Below are 19,110 nucleotides of genomic sequence, written 5' to 3' on the forward strand. Positions count from 1 at the left end.
TAATTCTATGTAGACCCATGATTTCTATGTACGCCCCTGATGAGCATAATGGTTTATTTTATTGTGTACGTTAAAGAACAGGCCTTACAAATGAATTACTATTTTTATAATTACTGCACTATTACAATTACAAATAAACCAGTTTATAATTTTTTAATTAGTTTTATTTTTGTATTACTAAAATCTCTGTACCTAAACCTGTTGATCCAGAAGAAGGCAAAAACCCCAGGACACATTCAGCCAATTTACATCACGGGGAAAAATTCCTTCTTGACCCCTAGAAAGGCGATCAGTCCTAGAACCCTGGATCAGAAGTACACTATAGGTGTTCTAGTGTCGGCCATCACTATCAAATTTGAATTTACTCCTTAAAGAAGTGCAGTGCTGAGACATCTTCCTGGCGTTAAATTTCCCTATTAAATAAAGCATTTTTCTATGCACATTCACATTGTAAGGCGTCATAATTAACCTTTTGTCTCCATGCAGAGAGTTGGGGCAGCCACGGCCTCGATGTGAATGCAGCATCATGGCATCTGATTCTCCGGCTGCTCCTGGGAGTGTGAGAAACACATGCCCTGATGTCACACTCACATCGTGGCCACGGCTAACTCCGCTCTCTGCACGGAGGCAGAGGACGGGGGAATGAGGCCGTCCCGCCATGTGACTGGATTTAGAAAAATGCTCTATTTCATTTGGTAGATGTAACGCTGGGAAGTTGTCCCAGTGCTGCACTTCTCCTTTAACTTAAAAAATATCTACTTTATTAAACAACCTCCATCACCCCAAACCCCCACAAGTCAATGTGTTTGTCATTCTTAAACACTTTTGACAGGTCATAAGGTATGTCAAAAGTTACTGATCACAGAAGGTCTCATAAGTGAGACCCGATATGATCAAAAGCTTTTGACATGTCCTGACATATCCAACAAAATCCATAGAAGTGTCCATTCAACAGAATAAGTGTCCTGTTAAAAGTGTACTGTCCGTTGTCCTGGTGTAAGTCTAACACTTTTTCCATTTTTCAAAAATATCCTTTACCCTGGGCAAGTTACTTTTCCAAAGTTTCTGTGCAATACACCTGTTCACCTCCTCTTCATCTGGCTGACCATCCTTAAGAAGTCGGAATATATAGTCCACTCGCATTCTGTTCTGTCTCCTCCTCCACCTATCATATAGATGTGGTCCATTCAGTGGGAACTTGAACTGGCATTCTTTTAACGTTGGTGGTTCGGTCTCAATAGTTAGGGGATATAAGGAAATAAATCTTTGAAAATCCTCGTCTTTGGTCTCTATGGCGGAAGGTCCAGGCTTATTTTCTTTTTCTTCATTAAACTTTTCTTCTTTTTCAATTGCAGCTCTGTAAAAGACATATATTTTAGTTTTAAAGAAAACACAGGAAAATGCAATACTTGTGAGAATGATGAAACAAAAATATTCTATTTTTCAAGTCCTCACAGTGAGGTGGAAGGCTTCTCTTGCAGTCTGTCGAGAATTTGTGTTGTCATCATGGATGCCTTCACCATATTTTCCATGGTCTTCTCCCTGTAGACACGTTCTGCTGTGGGATTTGAATGTGCCAGGTATTTTGCAAAAATGTCTTTGTCATTAGTGTCCTTGCAATTGGAAGCAATGAAGGTCTCTGCGTTCCTCCTGATCTCTTGGCTCGTCACAGTCTTTATTCCAAATCTGTGCAATAGAAGAAATAAATGTTAAAATACATGTTTGTAATGTTGATATATAGAATCTAAGTGTCACTGTACAGAAATACTTACTTTTTATGAAATCTTGCGATATCATTAGAAACATTGTGGATTTTTCCCCCCGATGAAGAAATGAAGAAATTCTTGATGTCCATTGATTTTTCCAGGAATGTAGGCCGGACTTTTTCAATATAAATTTGAAACCACTAAAAAATAAACTGAAAATGTTAGCTCAATCATAGAGAAGATAGATAGACAGATAGGAGATAGAAAGACAGATATTTACCCTTTCTTCTTCTTTATTCAAAATCAATCCTGCAATCTGGTTCGCCGCTGTCTTGTGTTCATGTACGACTACTCCTACATGACTTTCACGATAAGGAGCTCTCTTCTTCCACTCCTCAACCTACAAGATAAGAAAGTGTGAAATCTACATTAATAAAGCTTTAACTAATTGATTTATAAAAAAAAAAGGGAAATGTACTACAGGTGACTTACAGTCATATTTTGCACCACATCAGGTCGTTGTAATTTATTCAAGATTATATAGCATTCAAGATAGTTGAGAATAACTAACTTGTCACTATCTAGAAGCCTTTCATCCTGGTCCGCCTTGTTTATGGCCTTTTCAAAATCTGTCTTTGCAACTATCAGGATCGATTGCATCTCGTCTGGTCTTTTCATCTCATCCAATAAGTGGTTTTCTCTGGAAATAAAAAATTCAAATTACTTTGAATAAAGTAACAAGGCACATTATCTTCCTAGTAACAAGGTACATTTTCTTCCTATTAATTCTTTTACACTTACTTCTTCAAGATATTCTCCCTGGAGATTCCTTTGCTTAGCCTCTTCTGAAATCCTCCTAGCTGGCTGAGGTACATTCCCGCTGCTCCATATGTCTCCTGGTCTTTATGATGAAGGGATGTTGCATTCATTAGGTAATATATGAACGCTTGACATTTTTCATATAATTAAAGACAGTCTGGTGAGTGTTTCCGATTTCCAATAGTTTGTCAAAATAGTCATTGGTCTTCTCGATGTCATATATAAACTTCAGTGAAGGCTTCTCCTTGTCCATGAAGTACAGCGACGTTCTCTACCTCCTGCTTGTATCTCACGACTTACAAGGTTTTTGATAAATATCTTGCAAAGCCAGCAATTGGTTCCAAATCCAGAGAGTGCCTCGTGTACATCCCAGCCTCGGCCATTTTAAGTCGTAGTGGATTGCTCCAGACAACATTGGGCTCAGTTGTTGCTGCTTCAGTTTCCATCGGTGATTCTTCTTCTTCTCCTTCATCTTCCTCATGTGGCCCGGCCGTGTCTTCTTTGGTTTCGCTCCTTCCTTTGGCTGTGGCATCTTCACAATCTCCCTTTGAGGTTGCATCTTCTTGTTCTTCGGTTGTCATCTCAGCTGTTAGGAGTCCCTCTATCCTCATGTTGGGAACCTTCTCGCAATGGCCATTCTTCTGGGGCATTCTTGTATGACATGGCTGATTAATGATTTTAAAACCACGTCCATTAAGAAATGCAATTACTTTTTCCAGGCACCCACCGTCACACACCAGCTCCTCCACCTCATTATACTCAATGGCCAGGCCCTTTGCTGCCACAGCAACCAGATCTGTCTTTGCTTGTGCGAGGGTAGCCTTGATCTCATCCTCGCTGCTGTTTTTTTTGCATTTTCTTCTTAGGTGGGTGCCAGGTTCTCATCTATCTTGTAACAGATCGGGCAGGTCATCGGGGTTCTGTTGTGCACTTTGGATTCCATACTTGAACCTGAAAATTAGAACAAAAGAAAAGAGATACAAAATGAAAAGGTTAAGATGGATTTTAAAAAAGCTGTATGTAAACAAATCAAAAACGAGCTAAAAGTAAAAAGCAGGTTGGACAAAGCAGTCCCGTAGACAGAGCAAAGCAGTCCATGGAGATCAGTCCTGTAGAGAGAGCAGAGCTACACTGGATCGCCAAGAGCAGTCTGAGCAATTAGACTCTGATCTGGCCTTTTACACAGAAAACTGAGACCCCTTGACCAATATGATCAGTCTCTGTAATGATGGCCATTGAGAACAATAGAAAAACATTCCCATTGTCTAGGTGTGAACACTAGCTCTTAGGGGGCATGGCTGACACCTAAAGAGAAAACTGTGGCTGCAAAAACTGCTCCTGAACATTGCCATCAATAATGTTAAATATGCTAAAAGTAAAGAAAAAAATGATGATGGATAATAAATAGTCACCGGAATAGAGCAGCACAACCATTAAACAGAGAAATGGTGCCAGCAGGCAGGGGTTAAAATCAGGACTCCTAACAGAAGACACAAGGGATAACCTTAAGTACTCCATGGTAAAGTGACATCAATGTAGCATTTTTATTCCATCATTGGAGAGGATCCATGTTGTGGCATCACACCGACTCACACTGTTATGTTCCAGCATGAGATTGCTGTGTGAGATGCTGAAATGTCAGAACATCTATTCTCTTCTAAGATGGAATAAGACACAACTTTACCTTGGCACGCTGTAGGTTATTCTTTATAAGATCGAAAGATAGACGGAGAAGAATAGAAATGGATTATAACGGTAAAGGAGAAATATAATGGAAATGTATCTTTTTCATCCGAGTGACGTGGTAGGACGACTGGTACACGTTTGGGCAGAGTGTAGGCAATGTAGGGAGACGATGGGAACACATTTGGGCAGTGTCCCTCCTTCTGTCTGTTGGATCTTCATGCCTTTAAAAGACAAAAAAAAATGAAGATTGAAATTACAACCTCATGAGGATAAACAGTTTGAGGGTTTTGCTTTTTTATTTTCCAATAACTAATGTCACACAGTGAGTACTATCTGTGCCTTGAGGGGCTCCTGTCCTGCCCCATCCACTATTTCTGGAACCTCATTATCCTGAGCAGGGGAGAGGGAGATTTTGGATAATTAGATGGGTATCTGAATAAAATGACCATTAGTATACAATCAGGTGAAGCCTGCAGAAACTAGCTATAGACAGGTTTATAATTTTGATGTATTCACCTTGTAGTCCAGATCTCATCCGGTTCACTAATCTTCCTCTTGGTCAGTCTAGTCCACTAGGAGTCTTCGGTCCTCTTCCCTGCGGTCTCCCTCCTGGGCAGTGCAGGCTTTGGCATCCCTAAGGAAGAGTTAATAAACCTTATATTTTACTGTATTTAGAAGCAAAGTAGTATTAAAACATACACTGCCATACTAAGTCCACATTCCTAGATGTTTGAGTTCTCAAAATGCTAATGTTTTTAAGAGGTCACTGATTTGCCCGGATGATTGTTGAGTCATGGTGACACTAAAATGTCAAGGCTAGGTTCATAATTGATTAAAAAGTTAGCATGTTACAAATACCTAGCTATGTATGGAAGTACCAGGGCTGTGAAAAGTGTATTTTTTTTGGAACTGACAAACATGGTGGTGGAGGTTTAATGTGAAAAGGATCAAAGTTTAATGTTATAGTAGTGATGAAGAGCTAAATGGCTTTTCATAGCTGGGACACGGCTAACAAAAATAAAATAACAATGTGATATTACAGAGTGTCCACAGGTTTGGGCAGTGTCCTCATCAAGGTGACGTAGGTAGACGATGGGAACACGTTTTGGTAGTGTGTCCCTCCTTCTGTCTCTTGGATCTTCATGCCTTTAAAAGACAAAAAAAATGAAGACTGAAATTACAACCTTATGAGATCAGACTGTTTGAGAGTTTTTTTATTGTATTTTCCAATTACTAATGTCAGACAGTGAGCACTAATTACCTTGAGGGGCTCCTGTCCTGCCCCATCCTCTTTCTCTGGGACCTCGTTGTCCTGAGCTGGGGAGAGGGTGATCTTGCTCTGAAAAAAGATAATTAGATGGGTATATGAATAAAATGACCATTAGCATACAATCAGGTGATGCCTGCACAAACTAGCTATAGACAGGGTTATCATTTTGACGTATTCACCTTGTAGTCCAGATCTCATCCGGTTCACTAGTTTGCTCCTCTTCGCTACCATCTTCCTCTTGGTCAGTCTCGTCCACTTGGAGTCTTCGGTCCTCTTCCCTGCGGTCTTCCTCCTGGGTAGTGCAGGCTTCGGCATCCCTAACGAAAAGTTAGTAAAACCTTATATTTTACTTTTTTTGTAACTGCCAAACATAGTGGTGGAGGTTTAATGTTCAAAGAATCAAAGTTTAATGTTATAGTAGATATGAAGACCTAAATAGCTTTTCATAGCTGGGACACAGCTAAAGAAAAATAACAATGTGATATTACAGAGCGTATATGAATTTACTACCCACAATCTATCACCTTGAAGTGCTGGCTTGAGGCTCATCACTGGCTTCTTTCCCTGCCTGTGCCACCAGCTTGTATGCATGGCATATGTCCGTCAGGGTCTTCTCTCTATACGTCCTTTCTGCCGTCATATTGGTGTGCGCAAGATATTTTGCAAAGAGACATTTCTCGGAGTCTGAATAGTTTGGGAGAGTCCATGTCTCACATACCCTCCTCACAAGTTGACTTGAGATAACCGGAAGTTTGTACCTGGAAAGGAATACAGAAAAAATAAAATACATTGCACTGCATTTATTATTGAAGAATGATAACAGGGGTGTTGCGGTCCCCCATTCACATGAATGGGGTCTGTGTTCAGGCTGGGGTACTCTTCTGATACCCGAGCTTGAAGTTTTAATAAACTGTTCGGCGTTTGGCTGAACCTGCCATACACAAACAGTCAGGGGTTCGCCCATCACTACTTCTGAGCGCCATTCATTGCATATTTTGGGTGCTGCCCATCTGATTGGTGCTCAACTGATCAGTGATTAATAGGGGATCTATCATATTAGCCCAGAACAGTTTTTACCACTGCCATCCTACCTAGAAAGGAATACAGAAAAAAAATACATAGCACTACATTAACTATTGAAGAATGATAATGTGCTTTTTATTTCTTCCTCACAAGCTTTGGTCTGACTCTTTCATAGTAGACTCTGAACCACTAGAAATAAAACAAAAGGAAATAATAGTTATAGTAAAATAGAAATGTGTCATCATGTATTAAATCAGATTAATAAGGAGAATAAGTAAATCTCACCATTTCTTCTTCCTTAGTCAGCACGAATGTGGCCACTTGCTGTGTAGCGGTCTTGTGTAACTTTACACCGATAACAACGAGGTCTTCCCCATCATACGTGTGGCTAATCCTCTCCTTCCACTCAGACACCTAAGGATGAAGAGACCAAAGGTTAGACATAAAGAAGAGTAAACTAAAAATGAGTATGAGTAGTGAATAAAGAGAAGAGAGGCACTTACAGTCATGTTCTGTACGACCCCAGGTCTCTGCAGATGCCTCAGGACCTCCAGGGCCTGTAGATAGTAAATCACTTCCAGCTGGCTGCTTTGACGCAGACATCCATCTTTGGCAGCTTGAAGACACTTTAAAAACGATTGCTTTGCCACATCCAGGATCTTCCGGCACTCCTGAGGTGTAATTTGTACCTACACATAAAATTAATAATAGAATATTACAGTATATACAAGCCACACAGTACAAATATATAAAAAATATCTACTTCAATACTAAGTGTATGAGGGTTATGAGATCTCCTAAGAAGAAAAAAGTGTAACAAAAAAATGTAATAAGGTAATGAAGGGGACCAAAAACAAGGGGTGCGACTCACTATTCAAACAATGAATTACAAAAGGAGAGGAAAGGCTGCATAGTATAATAGAGAGCACACAACACAATGAAGGGAAATCAGAGATTATTATGTTACAAATAGAAACAAAGCAAAGCATTAAAATCAATTCAAAACATTCATGATCAATATGGTGTAATGGGAGAGAGCAAAACATGGGAGGAAATAATATACACGGAAGGACGGCCCAAATACAGTAGATTCAGGGAATTAACTGCCAAGGTAAGTGGTATATGGGAAATACCCCAAACTGCTGAGTGTTCAGGGGGATGCAATAAAGTGTCAATGCCCCAGAAACAATCAAGCAATTATGCAGAGTGTATGCATCAAATAAGGGGAGTTATAATTAACCACTTGAACTCTTTAACATAATCACATGGTATAAGATACACATACACTAAATAAACACCACCAAGAGTCAAGCTGCACAAACCACAGGGCCACCTATGGTAGCATTAACACATATATGGCTCAGTGGTTAGCACTATATACGGTGGCTCAGTGGTTAGCACTGCAGCCTTGCAGCGCTGGGGACCTGGGTTTAAATCCCACCAAGGACAACTTCTGCAAGGAGTTTGTATGTTCTCCCCGTGTTTGCTTGGGTTTCCTCCAGTTTCCTCCCACACTCCACAGACTGATAGGGAATTTAGATTGTGAGCCTCAATGGGGACAGTGATGATGATGTCTGTAAAGTGCTGTGGAATTAATGGCGCTATATAAGGGAGTAATATAAATATATCATGAGCAGACACTAATATGCATTATACCTAATACAGACCTCCAAATAAGTGTCAGATTGCTAATTGACAATTGGTAATTGCATTGCCCGGCTGCAGGTGTCAATATTGTATTTCTTGGTAATTACCAAGCAGTGTTTTAAGGTTGAGGGAAATTATATGGAGGAGAAGATATATACATTTAGATTTTACATTATCCATAATTTCCTATTACTTCAATATAAATATTAGCTAATAACCCACCTTTTGCTGACAACTTCTCTTGATATTCCCTTTGACAACCTCTTTTGTATGTCCTCGGTCACGGTCATAAAAAACTCACATGACCTAAACAGTGCGCGTTTTTTTTCAAAGAGGTTGGAGGCTCTCACATTGTAAGTCATGAACCTACGCACGTGTTTTAGGTAGTTGAAAATGGTCTGATTTGCCAGATTCAGCTTTGTAAAGAAGGAGTTGACTTTTTCTACATCTTTTACAAAGTCCAGATTGGCAACCTTGGGGTTCATGTAAAAGAGGAACCTGGCGACATCCTCAACTTCCTGTCTGAAGTGTCTCACCCCCAAGGTGTGCAGTAAATAGTTGGCGAAGCCCACCAGCAGTGGGTCCTGCAGAGAGTGGCGTTTGTAGAGTCCAGCTGCCAGCATCTTCTTTCTTGTATCTGCTGTCCATTTTGTCTGCAAGGCTCTGTAATTGGTGAGAAATAAAGAAACAGCTCAGGCATTAGACATTTTTTAACCAATTCTCCCTTTACTACTTTTTGTCACAGAACATAACATATAGCGAACTAGCAAACCTGTATGATCGACCATCAGCCACAGTCAGGCTTGCAATATAAAGACATAAGCAAAATGATGTCAGCTTGTAGATTAATTACATAGTGTTTCATGTATAAACATAAGAGTCAAATAAAATGGGTGGATCAGCTCACCAGTTAGTAGACAAGGTGCACAAGGTCCAAGAGGAGTAGGTGCGGTGGACGGACAGAGATCTTGGGCCTACACCCAGGCTTAACAAGCAATATCAATATAGGAGGAAGGCCAGCAATGGTCAGATGGAAAGAGGAGATGAAAAATAAAAAATATCCAACATTTCTCCTCCTTCCATCTGACCATTGCTGGACTTCCTCCCATTTTGATTTTGCTTGATAAACAAAGAGGCATATGGCCTCCTTAAGGCCAGAGGTTTCATAGGTAACAGTTGAAGGAGAATGGGGGAGAAGGAGGATGGGGGAGGGAAAGCCAGGGTATACAAGGACATACAGAAGGGTGCACATTTTATGTCAGAAAAAGAGTTTAGCAGTGCTAAGAGGATATAGGCCATGTATACATACTGACCTCTGTGTGGTTTGATCGAAACCCGCTTCCTCCACATTTTCTTCGTTGTGACTAGAGATGAGCGTTGTTCTACTCGAGCTGTTCGCCAATCTCAAATTCGAGCTGTTTTGGGCGGTGTTCGAGCCGTTCGGCAAACACGAACAATTTGAGAAAAATTCGGCTGTTCGAGGTTATGTTCGATAACTGTTCGTGCACCAAAATCATAACTGGATTTTTTCTCAGTAATGATGAAAATTAATGTTAATACGCAGTTTGAGTGTACAGCGGGGTGGGGGGAGGGGCAGGGGATGGATCTCTGCAGGAACAATGAAGATCTCCATTTTTTTTTCTCTTTCCCGCATTTACAGTGGGGAGGTGCAATCTGTCAGCCTATCAGCAGCGCACACACGGAGCGAAGTGCTTTTTTTCACACAAGCAAGGGCATGTGTCATTGGCAGTGTATGTCACATGTCCTTGCCCTATAAGACCAAGCCATTTTCCCCGTCGCCACCATTTTCTCACTGCTGCAGCTGCGTGTTAGACGGCACCGCTGTTGCTGTGTGCGCTATACCTTGTTAATTTCAAGCCAATTTTCGCACAAATCTACAGATAGCTTGGGAGTAGGGAATAGTTGTGATTGCAGTCCTTTTAAGGACTAGGTTACAGCATTTCCTACGACTTTTATCAGGGAGGTCTGTGCTCTTAAATAGATCGGTTGTGGGAGTAAAGACTAATTGTAATTGGAGTCCTTTTCAGGACTAGGTTACATGAGTTCCTATCAGTTTTTGCCAGGCAGGTCTGTGCCAGTGCTGTGCAAGTTTTTTTCACAGCATTTGGCTGAATCTAGCAAAGCTAATCCTTTTTGGCCTATTGCAGAGTGTGTTAGTCAGTGGAGTAGCCTATCTGTGTTGCAAGATATACCACCTGTGTATAGAATACCAATTTTTTTACTGCACCTAGTGAAGTAAAATCTTTTGGGCATAGCGTCATTCTATTAGTCCATCTATACTGACCTCCATCAGGTTGCAAATTAAAACTAATTTTTATCTGCATCTACAGTACCTCTGAAAAAATATTTGGGCTTCTAGCAGTGTGTGGGACTTGTTCTATTAGTCCATCTATACTGACCTCCATCAGGTTGCAAACTGAATATATTTTTTTCTGCATCTACCTCTGAAAAAATATTGGGCTTCTAGCTGTGTGTGGGTCTTGTTCTATTAATCCATCTATACTGACCTCCATCAGGTTGCAAACTGAATATAATTTTTTTCTGCATCTAGCTCTGAAAAAATATTTGGCCTTCTAGTAGTGTGTCGGACTTTCTCTATTAGTCCATCTATACTGACCTCCATCAGGTTGCAAATTAAAACTAATTTTTATCTGCATCTACAGTACCTCTGAAAAAATATTTGGGCTTCTAGCTGTGTGTGGGACTTGTTGTATTAGTCCATCTATACTGACCTCCATCAGGTTGCAAACTGAATATATTTTTTTCTGCATCTACCTCTGAAAAAATATTTGGCCTTCTAGTAGTGTGTCGGACTTTCTCTATTAGTCTATACTGACCTCCATCAGGTTGCAAATTAAAACTAATTTTTATCTGCATCTACAGTACCTCTGAAAAAATATTTGGCCTTCTAGTAGTGTGTCGGACTTTCTCTATTAGTCCATCTATACTGACCTCCATCAGGTTGCAAATTAAAACTAATTTTTATCTGCATCTACAGTACCTCTGAAAAAATATTTGGCCTTCTAGCAGTGTGTGGGACTTGGTCTATTAGTCCATCTATACTGACCTCCATCAGGTTGCAAATTAAAAATAATTTTTATCTGCATCTACAGTACCTCTGAAAAAATATTTGGGCTTCTAGCTGTGTGCGGGACTTGTTGTATTAGTCCATCTATACTGACCTCCATCAGGTTGCAAACTGAATATATTTTTTCCTGCATCTACCTCTGAAAAAATATTTGGCCTTCTAGTAGTGTGTCGAACTTTCTCTATTAGTCCATCTATACTGACCTCCATCAGGTTGCAAATTCAAAATAATTTTTTTCTGCATCTAACCCAGCCAATAGTTTTGGCCTAATACCACAGTTTGGCCACTCAGCTCTGCTCGGTTACCATCCATTGTTTTTTTGTGCAAACAACTCCAGAGTTGTGAATTAGTTAACCACCAAAATGAGTGGAAAAAGGCCTGCTGCTGGTGGAAAGGGGAATAGGCGTGTTGGGAAGGGGAAAAAAGGTTGTGTCCGTGGGGTAGGTGCAGAAGAAAGACCATCTTCCAGCCAAACTAAAATGTCTACTTCTTTTAGCGGACAATGTGATAAGATCCCTTTCTTACGGCCACGCCAATCGCTACAAATTCCAGATGAGGCACAAAAACAGCAGGTGCTTCAACGGATATCAAGTGCTCCTTTAAGTGGGCTCTCCTCCACATCAACTTCAACATCACAAATACTCCAGTCCTCAAAGGTGTCACCCAAATCGCACTTGCTTCCTCACAGCTCCCAAATCTCCAGCTGCCCGTCTGAGTATGAGGTAGAACAGATGGTTGAGTCTGCAGAGCTGTTTACTCATACTATAGCCTGGGAATCAGAGGTCAACTCCAGCGCTTCTGTGAATCCAGACGAGGAAATGATCTGCACTGATGCCCAGAATCTTTATGAGTCGGATCCAGGACCAGACGCAGAAGGTTCTGACCATAATGTAGACCCTCATTCCCAAACTGTAACTCCTGTTGGTGGAGACAATGAGGAAGACGATGATAAGACTCAAATACCTGATTGGAGCGACAACTTTAGTTTTTTGTCAGGGCAGGAACAGGTTGGCTCTGAGGACGACGGGTGTGATAACGCACAGGGTGATGATGATGAGGTCGGAGATCCCACTTACTGTCAACCCACAGTCAGCCAAGAGATGAGGTCAGCAGAGGAGGTGGAGGAAGATGCTAGTGACGACGAGGTCAGGTTGCGCCTTCCTGGACAGAGACGTAGTACTGGAAGCACGTCAACAACTGCATCCTCAAACACAACTCTGCCTCTCACCACAAGTCGTGGTGGCTCTTCAGGTCGCATGGGTGCTAAGCCTTGCATAGCCTGGGCATTTTTTCAGATCGATAAAGATGACCCAACTCGTGTTATCTGTAACATTTGTCAGCAAAAGCTAAGAAGAGGCCAAAAAATACATAGTTTGAGTACTTCATGCATGAACCGGCACATGGACATGAAGCATAAGTTGCAGTGGGAAGCTCAGTGTGCTACAATGCGGCCTAGCCGGCCGGGCCAACCACCGTCTGCCATATCTTGTGCATCCGCGGCCTCTTCATCCTCTGTGACTGGGGGGACAGCAGTCACACATGTTTTGGGGCGCAGACCTGCCACCTCTTTACCCGCAACAGCCAGCGTGATTGGCAGGTCATCATTTTCTTTGGAGGTGGTAACACCAGCTGGTGTTGAGCGCTGTCCGACATCGATAGCACCACCTTTGGATGAAGGCAACCTAACATGTCCGCCTGCATCTTCCTCACAGACCGGCAGTTTGCCGGGGACACCCTTATCAACCCCGTCTAAGCACAATAGCCAGCCCTCGGTCCCTCAGATGTGGACAAGTAAAAGACCATTTCCTCCTAGCCATGAGAAAGCTAAGAGGTTGAATTTCACCATCTGCAAGCTCTTGGCTACAGAAATGCTGCCTTTCCGCCTGGTGGACACAGAGGATTTTCGAGACCTTATGTCCGTCGCAGTGCCCCAGTACCAGATGCCCAGTCGGCACTACTTCTCAAAGAAAGGTGTGCCTGCGCTCCACCAGCATGTCGCACACAACATCACTGCTTCTTTGAGAAACTCTGTGTGTGACAGGGTGCATTTCACCACAGACACTTGGACGAGTAGGCATGGACAGGGGCGTTACATGTCGCTGACTGGGCACTGGGTAACTATGGTGACAGCAGGACAAGGGGCTGCTGTCCAAGTCTTGCCGTCCCCACGAGTTGTGCGTCAATCCTCTTTATGTCAAAGTTCCTCCACTGCTTCTGCCTCCTCAACCTCCTCTCGGTCTTCCACCTGCACCCAAAGCCTGTCTGGTCATGCCACAAGCTTTCTAACTGCGCAGAAGGGATCCTGCACACCTCCTTACTATGCTGGCAGTAGGGCTCAACGTCATCAGGCAGTTTTTACATTGAAATGTCTGGGAAATGTGAGTCACACAGCTGAGGAGATGTGGTCAGCTCTGGAGAACCAATTTCATGAATGGTTGTCTCCACTGGACCTGAAACCAGGGAAGGCCGTGTGCGACAATGCTGCAAACCTGGGTGCGGCCCTTCGCCGGGGCAATGTCACACACGTGCCTTGTATGGCTCACGTGTTGAACCTGGTTGTCCAGCAATTTTTAGCCCACTATCCCAGACTAGATGGCCTTCTGCAGAGGGCACGGTCGCTGTGTGCTCACTTCCGCCGTTCGCATCCCGCAGCTCAGCGACTTACATCTCTACAGAAGTCGTTGGGCCTGCCACTTCACCGGCTAAAATGCGATGTGCCTACCCGGTGGAATTCAACTCTGCACATGTTGCAGCGACTGTGGCAGCACCGACAAGCCCTGGTGCAATACGTTCTGACGTATAGCCTGGGCCAACGAGATCCAGAGGTGGAGCAAATCACGCTGGAGGAGTGGTCTCAGATCAGGGACCTATGCACCCTTCTGCACAGTTTTGAAATGGCGACGAAGATGTTTAGTGCTGACGATGCCATTATCAGCATGACTATTCCGGTGATTTACATGCTGGAGCACATGTTAAACAGAATTCGGAGTCAGGTGGTGGCACAAGAGGAGGTGGAGGAAGTAGAGGAGGAGGAGTTGTATGCGGAAGGGCTAACATCTGCAAGGTCCAGAAGGTCGGCAGCACCAAGGCGGCAGGCATGTGAGGGTGGGGGAGATGGTTTTACCAGGGCGCATGGTAGCAGCCAAACTAGTGAGGAAGGTGCAGGAGCCCAGGAAGAAGTGGAGGACGAACTGATGGAAGACTCATCAGATGAGGGAGACCTTGATCACATTTCTGTTGTGCGAGGTTGGGGGGAGAGGACAGAGGAAGGAAGCATGATTGTTACCTCGCCACCAACACAACAGGGACTTGGTGCTCCTGGATGCGCAACACACATGAGTGCCTTCTTGCTGCACTACCTGCAACATGACCCTCGAATTGTGCGAATTAGAAATAATCCTGACTACTGGGTTGCCACACTGTTAGATCCCCGGTACAAAAGTAAATTTGCAGAAATTATTCCTGCCATAGAAAGGGATGCACGCATGCAGGAGTATCAGCAGAGACTGTTGCAGAATCTTACATGTGCTTTTCCACAAAATACCAGTGGTGCACGTAGTGAATCTCACAGTTCCAACTTGCCAACCGTCGGACCGTCAAGTGTTCAGCACTCAAACCGTAACAGAACCACAGTATCTGCTGGTAACATCAATTTTGCGGAATCATTTCACCACTTTTTTAGCCCATCCTTTGCAAGGCCACAGGAGACAAGAAGTCTGACACATAGTCAACGCCTAGAGACGATGGTACAGGAGTATCTCCAAGTAAACATTGAAGCCACGACTGTGTCACTGGACCCTTGCTCTTTTTGGGCTTCCAATCTGGATAAATGGCCGGAGCTAGCCACTTACGCCTTGGAGATCTTGTCATGCCCCGCAGCCAGCGTTCTGTCTGAACGTGTGTTCAGCGCTGCTGGTGGTGTGCTGACAGATAAGCGCACGCGGCTCTCCACTGATAATGTAGACAGACTCACGTTCATAAAGATGAACAAATCATGGATCCGAAACGACTTTTCTACCCCTGTGTCATCCTGGGGAGAGTAAAAGCTTGATGATTGGTTAAAATCACCCTACCAAACGTTTTAAGCTTTCAAATTACTAATCATGTTTATCTGTATCTTGACTGGAAAATAATTTGGGCTTTGTAGCAGTGTGCAGCACGGATCCTATTAGGCCATCTATAATAAGCTCCACCAGATTTAAAATTAAAAATAATTTTTAGCTGCATCTAGCCCGGAAAATAATTTTGGGGCTCCGAGATGCGCAAGACACATAAGTGCCTTCTTGCTGCACTACCTGCAGCATGACCCTCATATTGTCAGAATTCGAAGTAATCATGACTACTGGGTTGCCACACTCTTAGATCCCCCAAACTTTTCGATCAACCTTTTCATTTTAATAAAGACCAAAAAAATGGTCATTTTTGAAATTATAAGCATTAGCAGGTTGTTAGAAACTGAAATCAAACAGTTTTCAACTCAAAACTTTATTCTAGGTGATGTTACATTTTCACATAGGACCCCTTGTTCGAAAGGAGCTTCTGAACTCTCTCGTCCATTGAATTTGTCAGGTTTTGGATGGTTTCTGCTTCAATTGTTTTGCATGAGGGCAGAATACCCTCCCAGAGCTGTTGCTTAGATGTGAACTGCCTCCCGCCATCATAGACACTCCTTTTAATGATGCTCCAAAGGTTCGGAATGGGGTAGAGGTCAGGGGAGCATGGGGGTCACACCATAAGTTTGTCCCCTTTTATGCCCATATCAGCCAGAGATGCAGATGTTTTATGTGCAGCATGAGATGGTGCATTATCATGCAGAAAAATGATCTTGCTGTGAAATACACGGTTCTTCTTCTTGAACCATGGCAGGAAGTGCTGTTTGAGAAAATCCACATCCATTATGGAGTTCATCTTTAGCGCCTTCAGGGATCCTAAAGGGGCCGACAATCTCTCTCCCCATGATTCCAGCCCAAAACATTACTCCACCTCCTCCTTGTTGGCGCTGTAGCCGTGTTTGCATGGGGTGTCCATCAACCAGCCATCCTCCACTCCATCCATCTGGACCATCGAGCGCTGCATGGCACTCATCCGTGAACAAAACAGTTTTGAAATCAGTCTTCATGTAATGTTTGGCCCACTGGAGCCGTTTCTGCTTGTGTGAAGTGGATAGAGGAGGTCGACAGGATGGCGTATGCACAGCTGCAAACCTCTGAAGGACCCTGCATCTTGTTGTTCGGGGGACGTTGGAGGCACAAGCAGCTTCAAAAACTTGTCTGCTGCTATGACAAGGCTTTTTTGCCGCTGCTCTTTCAACCTGACGTAATTGCCTGTAGGAAAGAGTCCTCAATTTGCCCTTATCAGCACGCACACGTGTGTACTGTGAATCAGCTACATACTTCTTGATTGCCAAGACACTTCATCCTGATCATCGCACAATGTTGATTGTAGTCATACCTTGACCTAAACACTCTACAATTTGTTGCTTCTCAGCAGCCGACACATCCTTTTTCTTTCCCATTTTGGCAGAAAATGTAGGCTGCTTAATAATGTGAGAGAGCCTTCTTAAGTAGTCTTGCCTTTCATTGGACACACCTGCCAAACTAATTAGCACAGGTGTCTGCAATTGCTTACAGTGATATAAAGAGCCCTGACACACATCACCATCAATGAGTTTAACTGACAAACAAACAAATTCTTCCCTTATCACTCCTAAACACTTTTTGCATAATAATTTGGAACGCGGTGTACATGTGCTTTTCCACAAAACACCAGCGGTTCACGTAGTGAATCTTACAGCTCTAACTTGCCAACCGTGGTCTGTATGGAATTGTTCAATAAAGGGCCCAAAATTAAGATAACATAGATGGGAGAGGTCTCTATGAATAGGAATTCCTAAGTATTTGATACCCTGTGAGGGCCAGGCAAAGGGAAAGTTGGACTGGATGGAATCCTATATGGATTTGGGGAGGGAGACATCGAGGGCCTCAGACTTCGCTGCATTGATTTTAAAATTTTACCATGTAACAAAGTGATCTATTTCAGCCATAACAGCAGGGATGGATATATGTGATTGAGTGATATATACTAGGACATCATCAGCAAATAGAGAGCACTTGTACTCGGTGCCTCCCACCTCAATCCACCTAATATTGGGGTTATGGCGAATTGATGAGAGCAGGTGCTCCGTCACTAGGATGTATAAGAGAGGGGACAGAGGACATCCCTGCCTTGTCCCATTGGTGATTGTGAAAGGTGATGAAAATGTTCTGACGCACCCCCTGGGCCTTGGGACACCCGGAGCCGGACCCTTTTTGGTGGATGCTGGTGGTTGTAGTCTTCGTGGCGGCGACCCGGTTCCGTGGCTCAGGGCGGTCAAACCAGTGGCGGAACTATTTATGTGGTTTTGATGTTTAAATGTCCGACTACGCCACCCGTGGATTGCGGTCAGAGTGAACCGCCGCTACAGGGCAGACCGCTGAGGCTGGTGTTGTGGGTGCAGCAGAGCGTAGCATAACTCCCCACGGGAGGAGTATAGCCTCAGGGCAGTGTATGCGGAGGATGGGGGTGATGGTGCAGGGCAGCAGCAGTAACGACACGGAGTCAGTGATGCAGTCCAGGGCCTTTACTCACAGTTCTTATTATCCAGACCACGTCTGCAGGTAACGGCTGCCCACGTCGTACTGTGCTCACCAGGTGAGGGGCTCAGACAACTCCCAGATAACTTTGGAGCACTTCACAGGACCCCCTTTGTGTGTCCTTTGTCTGGCCTTTCTTACCAACACTTCTGTCCGGCTGCCCCGGGCCTCCTCTTGGTAAACTTGGCGCCAGTTTCCCTGACCCTATGTGGTGCCTTCCTAGCGGGTGTAGCGAGGGGCTGCGCCACATAAAATGTCAGAGCCTCCGGTTTCTAGCTGAGGGTCATTTCCTGCCTCCACTAGTTCGGGGACCGGTCTCCCCCTTTGGCCTGACCCCTCCACGCAGGTGGATTCGGGCGTGCGGTGGCGACTCGCCCGTCCGCACCCCTGGGATCCCTTCATTCCTCGTTCCTGGAGCCTTCTCCGCTCCTCTTCCTTCCTTCTCCCTCTTCCAGGCCTGGGCCTCTGTTACTAGGCCCGCCTCCGGAGCAGAGCTCATGCAGAGCCCCTGCTCCCTGCCACTTCTGCTCAGACTTCTCTGCACTGAACTAAGATGGTGCCCACCTTTTATACTCCCTTCTCAATGCACCCAGGAACTGCTTCCTCCCTGCTCCTGCACTACAGGGTTCCCCTTCCTCAGTGTTCCCTCCCCCCACTCCAGCCAGGGACAGGGACTGTCGTGCCCATCTCAGGGGCATATTGGTCGCCCTGCCCCACGGCAATGTGGTGTAATGCATGCAGGTGTCGGGTCCTGATCCACACTCCATCCTTACCTGAGAGTGAGATATCACACCTCTGGGTGAGGTGCAATACGTCTGTAGCAACCGAGCCCTCAGGGTGCTACAGTTCCATTTATCTTCAGCCTAGGTGACGTATTGCGATACAGGGCCGTGATTTTGGCTATAAAAGGGTCCCCTAGACCCCTACCCCAAGCTTTTTAAGAGAATCATATATGGCGTGCCAGGAGACTCTATGGAATGCTTTCTCAGCATCCAACGAGAGTATCTAATTACAAATTTTTAACTGCATCTAGCCCAGGAAATACTTTGTGCCTAGTAGCAGTGTCTGCTAGTCAGCGGATTATCCCGGCTGTTAAGCAAGCTACACCACCTGTAGTTTAGACCATGGGATACTCAGTGAAGAGCATCAGGAGGCACCCCAAGGCATAGGGGCTGGGACTGGCAGTAGGATGCCTTGCGGCAGCCGAGCTCGATCCTT

The 19,110-nt window shown here is 44.1% G+C and overlaps 1 protein-coding gene and 1 long non-coding RNA gene across 2 annotated transcripts; both read right to left on the minus strand.

Annotated features, from left to right (window-relative positions):
• Positions 1 to 344: 344 nt before the first annotated feature.
• Positions 345 to 4,054, minus strand: LOC141213662 (uncharacterized). Its single transcript, XM_073665260.1, has 6 exons — positions 2,508 to 4,054; positions 2,199 to 2,406; positions 1,987 to 2,106; positions 1,773 to 1,906; positions 1,456 to 1,686; positions 345 to 1,357 (listed from the first exon to the last, which is right to left on the minus strand). The coding sequence occupies exons 1-6, from the start codon at positions 2,633 to 2,635 to the stop codon at positions 1,003 to 1,005; spliced, it is 1,176 nt and encodes a 391-aa protein (XP_073521361.1). The 5' UTR covers positions 2,636 to 4,054; the 3' UTR covers positions 345 to 1,002.
• A 2,418-nt stretch (positions 4,055 to 6,472) lies between these two features.
• LOC141213663 (uncharacterized) lies at positions 6,473 to 8,791 on the minus strand. Its single transcript, XR_012283078.1, has 4 exons — positions 8,374 to 8,791; positions 7,008 to 7,193; positions 6,790 to 6,918; positions 6,473 to 6,693 (listed from the first exon to the last, which is right to left on the minus strand). It is a non-coding gene; the product is annotated as an uncharacterized lncRNA (long non-coding RNA).
• Positions 8,792 to 19,110: the final 10,319 nt, after the last annotated feature.

Source organism: Phyllobates terribilis, unplaced genomic scaffold (genome assembly GCF_046119375.1).
Source record: "Phyllobates terribilis strain yellow unplaced genomic scaffold, ASM4611937v1 Scaffold_205__1_contigs__length_3507201, whole genome shotgun sequence".
In the NCBI taxonomy this organism is placed as follows: domain Eukaryota; kingdom Metazoa; phylum Chordata; class Amphibia; order Anura; family Dendrobatidae; genus Phyllobates; species Phyllobates terribilis.